Below are 11,059 nucleotides of genomic sequence, written 5' to 3'. Positions count from 1 at the left end.
AAAACCATCACCTTCTCTGTTATTGTTCCATGTCAAAAAACAGCCTGAATAAGCTAAATCAACCAGCTCCATTTTATTAGCACACTCCACAAAACCAACATCATAACCATTAAACCTTGAAGTTCCCCATTCCTCATGTACATGAAACACAGAATTAAAGTCACCCACAAGAAACCAGGGGATCCTGCCAACAGACTGTTTAAAACTTCCAAAATGGGACCATAAATGCTTCCACCCCAACCCTTTAGGATTACCATATACAAAAGTTTGCAACCAAACCATTGAGCCATTGACAGCTTCAAGTTGACAACATAACTGAAAATGAAAAGTTGACGTGTTTTAAATAACCTATACTTTTGAAGTTGTTTGAGTGATGTAGACCGTGGCCAATGAAATGAAGCGACAAGTCACAGCTGATATAAGTTTTGAAATTTTGAATTAAGGACCAAATAATAATAATAATTACCTTCGGTCCTTCATTCTTTAATCTGTAAATACACTTGCTACTAAACACTCCAAATTTAAAAAATGCTGGACCTAAAGCTGCAAAAAAACAGCAAACAACAAACACTACAATTTGCTATACACCCAAACTCTAACCAAAGCCAAAACAAATCTGCAGTGAAGAAGACCAGAAATATCTTTAATCTGCAGTACCACAAACCAGAGAAACTGCAGTAACTACACTACATATACCAATCAATCAAAGCTACACAAGTAATTGATCATATTTTTTTTGGATAAGTAATGCATATCATTAATAAGCACAGAGGGGCACAATCTTATTACACGGAATGTAGTCAGGTCCCCTTAAAGACTTATATATTCAATGCATGAAGTAAACTCAAAAACTAATTAGTTGAAGTAATTAAAAAGATTTATATCTATCATTTTAAAGCTATAGCTAAAAAAGGAATGTGAAGAGGTTTATAAAGTACGAACTTAATAGGGTTACATTAATTCTCAAACTTAATTAATCTGTCTATACTATTTCATTTGAAATCAAGCTTCAAGTAAAGAGCCTTCTGATTTCTCAGCATCAAATATAGAGACTCTCAGAGCATTTGTCTACATACAAATCTCCAAGTTTCTTCTTTTCTAGTGGTTGACGATCACAGAAAAGCAGCTCTCCTGCTCCTGTCGACGCCAGCAACTCGCCGCCGCCGCTGCTGCTAGAGCTCACCGGAACCGGACCCCGTATCACCCGATCTGGATCATCAATAACAGTATGTCTCATCCAAGACTCAGCAACACCATACTCTTTCATCACCCAGACACCACAAACACCACGCTCATACTCACAATCACAAGCCAAAAGCGAGCCCTTACAAGCCGCAATGGCTCGCAGTGTCAGCCCATCGGGTAATTTCATCGTGCGAAATACCTCGTCACTTACATCAAACAAAAGCAACGCTCCCAGTCCCAAGCATATCCAGTGGATAACTCCGTTGACATAAGCCGGAGACAGTTGAGACGCCCAAATCGTAGGCCCACTTACTCTCTTCCAACAACAGGTGTCCAGACTAAAAACCTCAGCTTCACTGGAAAGTGTCACCGACGTATCATCCTCAATCATAAGGTAAACCAATCTCACCACCTTGTAATAGCCGTTCGGTTCATCAACCCCTAGCCCGTGAGCGTAACAATAAAGTCCAGAGGCGCGAATACTATCCGGTAATGAAGGCTCCGGTAATGAAGGCTTCCGAAGCGTATGGAACTTTTGGGTCAACGGGATCCAGAGAACGACTATGTTGGGGTGTCCGAACAAACAACAAACACCGTGACAAGAATTAACGTAGTCTAGTTCACCAATTTTCGAAGGTAATTCGAAACGAAAGTACTGATCATAAGTGTCGGGATGGTGTAGGGAATAGTGAGTGAAGTGGTCTGAATCCTGAGACCGGTGGTAAATAAGATGGTAACCATCTCTAAATAAGGAACGGAATTCTTTGGAGACGCACCTGAAACGGAAGAGGGATTTCGCCGGAAGTCTTTCCAGTATTGGCATCAGAAGGTCTCGAGGAAAATAGTCCGACATTGCGGCGGCGGCAATGGCAAACAGGGCAATGAGCAGCGACGGCGCAGGTTACTGTAGGAGAAGGCAAATCCGTGGAAGGTAATAGGGAAAATCGCGAAAGATTCTCGGTATCTTTTATTTTTATTTTTTTCTATTTTGTTTTTTGGGGGTGTATAATACTATAATATCTGTAAAATAAAACCTATAATTAAGATATAAGAAACCGAGTAATGCTAGGGAGAAGAATTCTATCAGCAACCCATCCGCACCTTGCTGAGCTGGCGTGGTTAACTGAACCATAGTTATCAATTTTTTTATTAAAATAAAATTTAAATAAAAAATTAAAAAATTAAAATTAAAAAAAAAAAAAAAAAAAAAAACAATCACGCGTGATGGACAAGTTAGATTCCAAATTTTTCATAACTCAATACGGAACATAATTCTTTGGAGACGCACCTGAAACGGAAGAGGGATTTCGCCGGAAGTCTTTCCAGTATCGACATCAAAAGGTCTAAAGAGAAATTGTCTGACATTATGATGGCGGCAATGGCAGACAGGGCGAAGCAGCGACGACACAGGTTAGGGTAGGAGAAGGCAAATCAGTGGAAGGTAATAGAGAAAATCCCGAAAGATTCTCGGTATTATTATTATTTTTTTCTATTTTGTTTTTTGGGGGTGTATAATATCTGCTAAATAAAACCTATATTAAGATATATGAAACCACACGTTTAGCCGATGTGGTTAAATGTGTGCAAATGGTGACGCCACCTTGTCCAGAATCGAATCAAGGAGGTCATTTGGAAGCCATGCCTATTCCGATTCCGATTTCGGCGTCGATGAAATTGCCATGCCTGTATATATTCAAGTAGTAATTGATGGCTCTTAGACAAGAAGAGTCTTAGACAAGATCACCGACATGTATGTCCACTCGGTGAGTCGGTGACAGCTGCCGTTAATTAATATATAGAGATGTTCAATTGTATTTTTGTTATATTATTTATGAAACAATGTATGGAATTCCTTGTACGTGTCAATTTGATTATTGACAGCACGTAAGAAATTAAGAGAAATAATATCAATAAATAATAATATATCATATTCATGGTATCAATATTATTTAATACCATTTATTTCCAAACAAACTCCATATTCGTGGAGTTTGTTCAACCCAAACTCCATATCATAATATAAAGAAATAAACGATTTTTTTTTTTTGAACAAATTGCAATCTTTATTGATAATCATCAATCAAATAGGGGCATATTGCTCACTATTTACATCACCATTAAAACAGACATGGAACATAGATCTGGACCACAACGGAAAATTTTTCGCAACCTTCCATTGACGTAGAGTTCCTCACATGTCATTCCCATGTCCACTTCATCTAGCTGTTTTACACAACATAAGTTAGACTTCCCAGCAAAAGCATAATATTGACATACCCATCTCTATAACTTATTCTTTCACCCAAAAATAAAACATAACGATGAAATGCCAGTAACAAGAAAGAGAATTTGCATATGTTAAAGCAAAGAATGTCAATGCAAGTCTAGACACCCAAAAGCAAACCATTAACACAATGTTGAGACGAAGAATTTTGATCATTTAAATACTACAAAGATTTAGTCTCCCCATTGTCGACAATCCATGTTATTCGATGTGGGCATCTTAGGAGATGGACATTATTTAAGCAAACACAAAGGGTCTGTTTGCTAAAGTTTTGAGTAATGTTTTGGATTTTGAGTTTTTAAGTAAAGCTTGAAAATTGATTTCGTGGAAGCCACGCTTGAAAAAAGTATTGTATGTAGGAGCTACAAACGAACATTTGTTTGGTAAAAGTTTGAAAAGTATAATCTAAAATAAAAAATAAAAAAAATTAAAGAATATTTCACCAAAACAAAAGAAAAAATAAAAAAGAAAATGAAAAATTATTGTATTTTACCTTCGACCTCCACGATGGTGGCTGGCTGGTGGCAACCATTGCGAGGCCTATTGGAAGTTCATGGTGGCCACCACAGGTTGTATGAGGTTCATAGCGGGCACTGCAGGACCGTCGGAGGTTCATGGCAGACACCGAGGAGGCCTCTAAAGGTTCATGGTGGCCTCTGCAGGGCCATTGGAAGTTCTTGGCGGCCATTGTGGAGCTGTCAAAGGTTCACGGAGGTCACCGCAGGGTCCGCCAGAAGTTCCTGACAGCCACCGCAAGGCCGCTGGAAGTTCATAGTAATTATTTTTTAGGAAGTGTTTTGGTTTTTTTATATTTTGAAAAATGTTCTTTGAAAAGTATTTTGTGTTTTGAGAAGACTTTTGTGGTTTTTCTGAAAGTGTTAAGTGGTGGGCGCCACATCTAAAAGACCATTCGGTTATCTAGCATTTGAGAGGAGTTTTCAATATTTGAGAAGTGAAAAAAAAGAGTTTTACAAAAGTTTATCTAACGTCCAAATATTCTAGAAAACTAATTATAAGATTGGTAGATACCGAAAATTAAAATCAAATGGAAGAAAGAATATCGTTCGTGGTTATTCCGATTATATAACTCTCTTTACAAGAAAAAGTACATAAATGAAAGAAAATCCATTGCCTGACTGTAGTTGGAACGTATAGACTCCAGTTCAGAAGTCGGAGGAGCTGCTTCAATATCTGCCAAGGATGAGTAACCAAGATTGATGACAGCCCATCGTAGAAATGCTCGAAGATCCTGCTTACCAATACTTCCAATTGGATTAATATCTGCTGAGCTGCAATCATACTGAGTAAAAGAGATGAGCACGAGTTCTAGCATAGTTTTTTGATAAGATGAGTTCTAGCATAGTTGAAATATAACAACAGAGTCGAGATAACTATGAGTTCTAACATGATTTAATTATGATAGATTCTAGGCAAATCAACATTATACAGAATAGAGAAATCACCCAATCAAATCAAATATTGAGTTCAAGTCACAAAGTTGAAACCAGAACTTAAGCAAGCCATAAAAAAAATAAAAATTCAACATAATATATAAAACCTGGAGGGGGGACAAAGATTTTAACATGTTCTAATTTATATGGATTAAATTAAAATTAGAGGTTTTATGATGGTAAATTTTTTTGTGAGTTATTACTATGTTCAATAATGTATTGGTGTAAAACTTTTAGTGTCTTTTTTATTAAAAAGAAGAACAAATCCACACCTGACAGACATGGATCAAGATGACCCCTTAACAATTTTCACTGCTATAAAGAAGCTTGTCTAAGCATATCTAACCTGTAGCATAAGTTAAAATTGTATGATACCTTTGTTAGGTAACCACGCAGTCCTTCATCCACATTGGAGCTACCCAAAACAAGAAAAAATCCGGGTTTGTTGTGCACCCATGGCAAGAGCGACGCTAACATAAAAGCCAGCACCATTCTGATTCGAGCTTGAATGTTCTGCAGACCTAAGTTCTCAATGTTAGATCCACCATCTACCTGTGAAAACAAACAGCAGATTAAAGAATTATTCAAACATAATTACTTACACTTGCTAATGTTAATATGGTCAAATATCTACTCCTTTACCTAAGCAAAAGGCCCAATGTACCACATGAAAAGCATAACACAAGTTCTCAGATAATCACTCCACAAAACATATTAAAGGAAAAAGAGAAAGAAAGGAAACACAATCTCTCTATAGCATTAAAATTACATATCCTCGAAAAGGTGGAGCCAAGCCAATACAGTGATTTGGTAGATGACCCAAAATTGTTGTACACAAAAGAGAAGAAGGTATAATTGGAAGTGATGGACTATATAGCAATGCCAGAAACAGAATCTTTTACCTTACAGCGTGGTCGCTTTCCTGTAAGTTTTTGAAATAAAGACAGAAGTGCAGAAACAACCCCATCTATGGAAACATCAAGATGCCATGAGCCAATCTCATCTGCTAGTACCTTTGCTCGTGACTTTGTGACTTCAGAACTGTAAGAAACAAACCCTGTTAGTGGACTACAATACTCTCAGTGTGTAAGCTGAAAATAATATCTGAAAAGGAACTTATTCAATTAAAATCTAATTGGCTTGTTGAAATGCAGTCTACAAGCAATAAACCTATTAATATCACAAAATGTTTTCTGTGTTACTATTTATAAGAAATGAATCCTGGCGTCTTTCCTTGGAGATATCATACAGCCTTCTCACTACCTATGGTTTTCAAAAGAACCATACACTCCTTGATGGGCATCATAAGGTAACATGTTTCATTGGCCAGCCAATAATAATCTAGTCAAAATGCCAAAACTTAAATACAGTGATTTTCAATACAAGCCACACATGGAATTGCCTGGCTACTTCAGAAGTTTTTAAAGAATGAGAAATTATGCTTATTATGGTGTTCACCATGGAGTACCTATTTTAACACAATTACTACATGAAAATATGACACTACAAGAAAGCATTGGTTTCGTGTACATGGACCCACCTGTTTTCAGATCCCATAAATACTGTATAAAATATGCGTTTTGCAAATTCTCTGCTGTCAGTAGGAAACTGTCCACCAGTATAATTTCCAATACGAATTGCATCAGCTTTGACTTGTCCATCTCCATGTGCTATTTTTCTGCATGTAAATATGCATCACATTTAATTATTTACAATCAGAAAATACGACACTTGGTTCAGGGTTGTAAAATATGTCCAGCTCTCTTGCTGCCTCTGCTGCACCCCTAGTACTTATGGCAGTGGGCAGGAAAGATACAGCCAGGAACCCCACAGAAGATACACTTTACCAGCTGTAGTACAATGGTTTCCCTCTCTGGAGGAAGTTGATAATCAACTTGACCAATTCAACACAAATATCCTCCTCTCTATAAAAAGAGACGACTCCAAACAATAACATATACTTTTTGGTAAACATCTTCAGATTACCACTCTTGGCTAAAATAGATGTACATATAATATGTCCCATATTTAACGTCCTTTCTGAAATATTTTTAAGTCTTGACTTCCTTATACACCTAAATAAATTCACCAGTTTGCACTAGGCCATCTATGAGTTATGGAACAACCCTGGCTAGTGATTGGCTCATTGAAACTCTTGCTAGCCTTTTAATCAATTTAGCATGATTTAACTGTTCAGTTAACCTAGCACATTATTACAGGTAATCATATTGGAAGGCTAACAAAAGCCTGTTATTGGTTACCTGCCCCAGGCACTCATCCTGAAATAATTTTTTTTTTTTTTTAAAGTGATCGAGATATCATTAAAAGCGTAAGGCGCTTCCAAGTACAAAAGGATTATCCAAGAAAAGCCACCTAACTAGTAGGAACTCATCCTGAAATAATGGTCCTTTTATATTAAATGCAGCATGAGCCCATTAATTATTTGAAACAAAAGTAGACAGTCAACAGAAATATGAAATGCACAGTACAAGAGTACAGCATCGATATGTTACGCTTAATAAAACCAACCTTTTACGACAAGCTGGCACATGCAGCCAACTATAGCAGCAACCGAGGAGCTATCTGCTCCACCAGAAAGAGGAAACAAAAAACCAGAAGCTCCACTTCTTAAATAATCCCATAACCAGCAACCTGGGCCAAAGGCTATTTCCTCCTCAGGATCATGATACTTAATCTGAATCATGTTCAATTTAGCAAGAGTTTCGTAATTAGTGACATTCTTGTGAAAAGAATTCCACTGACAAAAACTACATAATCACCAATGAAATCAAATTAAACTTATTTGCAGAAAATTTCTAAGTGAAAGCAAGACTGCTATTTCAATACAGTTTATTCAATTACAGTGAAGCCTTAATCCCACCAATATGAGATTGGTTAAATAGTCCTTTCTGAACCAAGAACAAACCTTAAGTGGACTAGAAGGACACATTTTCAGGGTAAAAGGCTGAGAAAGCTTGTATGGTACTGCCACCGAAGGAACTTTAATTTTGCAACTTGCTTGCTCTTGAAAGCTACTTATAGATCCTCTAAGACTAGCAACCTGTGATCAAGCAAGCAAGTTAAGGAACAAAGAATATTCACAACACAGGGTTATAATCCAAAGACCAAAGAAATGCAATGAATTTGAATTGATAGAATTAATATCGGATTAACAGAATGGATATCAAAGTAAATGCCTATTTTCAGAGACCTCTTTAGTTGTTTGTATCAGCAGGTTTGCTAAACAACCACCAAGTACCAGTACATACTCAAACAACTCTTACATTAACAGCGTGACATGTAAGTGTGAATCATAGAATCGGATTGATGCAATACATAATTGTGCTGAAAATAGAGGAAGAGCAGTAATGGGTGATTTATTTTCGAGGAAGCAATTTAGTTGACAAACCCGAATCCCACAATTACTTGCTTATGCACTAGCATTTATCAACATAAATTGAAGCTATTTCATATAGTGCCTGTAGATATGATGTGTTATTTTTGGTGTGTTAGTTTTTCCCTTTTTGATGTGAATTGGGTCATGAATGGTAGGGTTATTTGGAAAGTCCCTATTGTACAAGTTGTATAAGGTCATCGACTAAGAAAACAACTAATTTTCCAAATTGGACAGTATTTCAAACCCAACAGAACAATGCTTGCTCCCAACTGACTGCAGGACCAGCATTATCAGTTCATGCTGCTTAATTACACAGGAGCTTCAAACAAATGCATTAAAATCCTACAATTGCTATGTATTAGAATCTGGATCACCAAGTACAATTAACCCTGTATAGCAATTTGATATTAAAATTGAGCTTCAAACGAATGTAGAAACCTCAATAATTACTATGCATTAGAATTTAAATCACCAAGTACCATCTACCTTATATAGCAAAAACTCAAGAACCCCACCATTAATCAAGAACATTTACAATATATGATCGAACCTAAAAGCAAAATACGAAAAGTAACAGAAAACTCACCTAATTATCCAATAAGATTTCCAGTAATTGACCTCTCTAAACCGTGATCCAGGAATCATGACAGGCTTGGGCAGAGGAAGCAAAGTATGAAACTCAGGCCGCTTCACAACCTCATCAGAGACTTTCGTACTCAAATTCTTCCACAAAGCATGCACCTCCAGAGCCCGGGCTCTCACCTCCTGACTCTTCACCTTTGGCAAGAACCCCTCCGGCTCCGGCACAAAATCCACCGGCGCATAGACTAATTCAAGAGGAAGTAAAAACATTGAAGCTCAATGAGAGAGAAATAGTGAAACCTAAATCAAACCTGGAACATAGATACTGGACCACATCGGATAATTTTTCCCCAACCTTCCATCGACGGAGATTTCCTCGAATGATTCGAAAGTGAAGCCCTCCATGGGCTCTAAAAGCCCACTAACATTGGTGGGCCTTCTCTCAACCCCCACGAAATCAAAACACCTCCGAACCACTCTCTGCGTACTCTCTCCCTCCTCCTCTGTTTCTAAAACATCCTTGGCCATGTCAGCAATAAACATTTCAAAAAAAAAACCAAATCAATGAAAAGAGCTAACTACCTGCGACGAGGAGGACCTATATAAACAGCAGCACCACCTCCCCTGTCTCATTCTCTCATTTTTCACAAAACCATCGCCTCATTGCAACCCTAGCCTAGCTCCTCCCACATTCAGTGTGTTGTCGTCATGATGCACGGTCCTCCTCCATGTCTGCAGAAGTTATCCGACGAAGAAGAGAAACAACGCAAAAAACTGGAAAAAATGAAAAAAGAGCCTCTGGAGCCGGAGGAACCTCAGTGCGAGGAAGTAGTTACTGTAACTGAGTCTGCTGTCGGAAATACTTGGCCGACCGGACTGAGGAGGAGGCGTCCTAGTCCTACACCGATAGCTTTCGGTGCGGAACATGTTACCGAGGAAGTTGTTACTGAGGATGTGACCGGACAGGCTCTGGAGGCCGGAAAGAAAGAGAAGCAGGAAATACTGGAAAAAGAGCCTCTGGAGCCGGAGGAACCTCAGTGCGAGGAAGTTGCCGCCGAGGTTCAGGATGCGACCGAGGAAGCTGCCGCCGAGATTCAGGATGCGACCGAGGAAGCTGCCGCCGCCGAGGTTCAGGATGCGACCGGACGGGCTCCGGAGGCCGGACAGAACTAGAAGCAAGACTAGTCTTCTTCGTTTTACCTCGTCTGGTAGACTGATACTCATACTCTGATTTGCGTTTTGCGTTTTTGTCTATAATTGTCTAAATAAACACAGGTCAAAATCAGCCTTGACCTGAGTTTGAAATCTCACACTCATAGCCTAAGGCTAAGGGTCAGAGACTTACCGGTTTACTACTTTACTTCCGGTTTCTAGATTTTCCTTACCGGTTTACTGCTTTACTTTTACCGGTTTCTAGATTTCCGGTTTCTACCGGTCTATAGGATACTGTCAGTGATTTTTCGATTTCTACCTTACTTCCGGTTTCTAGATTTTCCTTATCGGTTTACTGCTTTACTTTTACCGGTTTCTAGATTCCCGGTTTCTACCGGTCTATAGGATACTGTCAGTGATTTTTCGATTTCTACCGGTCTATAGGATATTGTCAGTGATGCCGGTTTAGAGAACATTTGTAAATAAATTGAAATACTGTAAAAAAAAAAAAAAAAAAAAACAGAAAAAAGAAAAATTCAAATATTATACCAATCAACACATTTTACTATTGATTCTTGCACAGAAATTATGTAATGTTCGGTTTGTATTATTATTATTATTTTTTTTTTAATTTTTGTTCCTAATTCCAATTCCACTTGTTAATTACATGAACTTAAATTGGCTTGTTTCAAACTTTCTTTAATTCAAATCGTGATATTATAAATCATTTTTTATTTAAATCTGTGAATGAATATAGAGTAGCCTTCACATGAGGCAAAGTTACAATTATTAGGGGTGATAATTACCCATGAAAAAATGGTTAAGAATATAATTTAATTACATAAACCAGCATGATGAGAAATAAACTAAACAAATATATTTGCACCAATTTAGTTCACACGTAAGGTTGTATTTTATTTCAATTAAAACCCAACAATTGGATTGCCTGAGCCTGCTGCAGCAACTCCTAGCCCTCCTCCACCATGTGATGTAGCTCCCAAGTTTTCA

The 11,059-nt window shown here is 37.8% G+C and overlaps 2 protein-coding genes across 6 annotated transcripts; both read right to left on the bottom strand.

Moving 5' to 3' along the window:
• Window positions 1-1,039: 1,039 nt before the first annotated feature.
• LOC148582350 (F-box protein CPR1-like) lies at window positions 1,040-2,038 on the bottom strand. Its single transcript, XM_088512097.1, has one exon. The coding sequence runs from the start codon at window positions 2,036-2,038 to the stop codon at window positions 1,040-1,042; it is 999 nt and encodes a 332-aa protein (XP_088368223.1).
• A 1,243-nt stretch (window positions 2,039-3,281) lies between these two features.
• LOC132190094 (glutamine-dependent NAD(+) synthetase) lies at window positions 3,282-9,571 on the bottom strand. Of its 5 annotated transcripts, XM_088512094.1 has the most exons (10): window positions 9,482-9,571; window positions 9,255-9,408; window positions 8,904-9,144; window positions 7,847-7,981; window positions 7,450-7,615; window positions 6,461-6,598; window positions 5,823-5,961; window positions 5,296-5,472; window positions 4,602-4,769; window positions 3,282-3,408 (listed from the first exon to the last, which is right to left on the bottom strand). In XM_088512094.1, exons 6-10 carry the CDS (start codon window positions 6,475-6,477, stop codon window positions 3,292-3,294), a joined length of 618 nt encoding a protein of 205 aa, XP_088368220.1. In that variant the 5' UTR covers window positions 6,478-6,598; window positions 7,450-7,615; window positions 7,847-7,981; window positions 8,904-9,144; window positions 9,255-9,408; window positions 9,482-9,571; the 3' UTR covers window positions 3,282-3,291. The 5 variants fall into 5 exon arrangements, with proteins under 5 accessions (XP_088368220.1, XP_088368218.1, XP_088368222.1 ...); XM_088512092.1 differs by having other exon boundaries at window positions 8,904-9,408; XM_088512096.1 differs by having other exon boundaries at window positions 7,450-7,572; window positions 8,904-9,408.
• Between the last annotated feature and the right edge of the window lie 1,488 nt (window positions 9,572-11,059).

Source organism: Corylus avellana, unplaced genomic scaffold (genome assembly GCF_965113065.1).
Source record: "Corylus avellana unplaced genomic scaffold, dhCorAvel1.hap1.2 HAP1_SCAFFOLD_182, whole genome shotgun sequence".
NCBI classification, from domain to species: Eukaryota; Viridiplantae; Streptophyta; class Magnoliopsida; order Fagales; family Betulaceae; genus Corylus; species Corylus avellana.
The sequence above is the reverse complement of the archived record's forward strand: the minus strand, read 5'-3'. Positions and strand labels throughout refer to the sequence as shown.

What these genes read in the sequence shown, in the direction of transcription:
- LOC132190094 (XM_088512092.1), bottom strand. An exon ending in GAAAGCGACCACGCTGTAAG is followed by an intron (nt 5,473 to 5,822) that starts GTAAAAGATTCT and finishes TTGTTTTCACAG; the next exon opens with GTAGATGGTGGATCTAACAT. An exon ending in TGCGTGGTTACCTAACAAAG is followed by an intron (nt 4,770 to 5,295) that starts GTATCATACAAT and finishes TCTTTTACTCAG; the next exon opens with TATGATTGCAGCTCAGCAGA.
- LOC148582350 (XM_088512097.1), bottom strand. Translation starts at nt 2,038, where the DNA reads ATGTCGGACTATTTTCCTCGAGACCTTCTGATGCCAATACTGGAAAGA.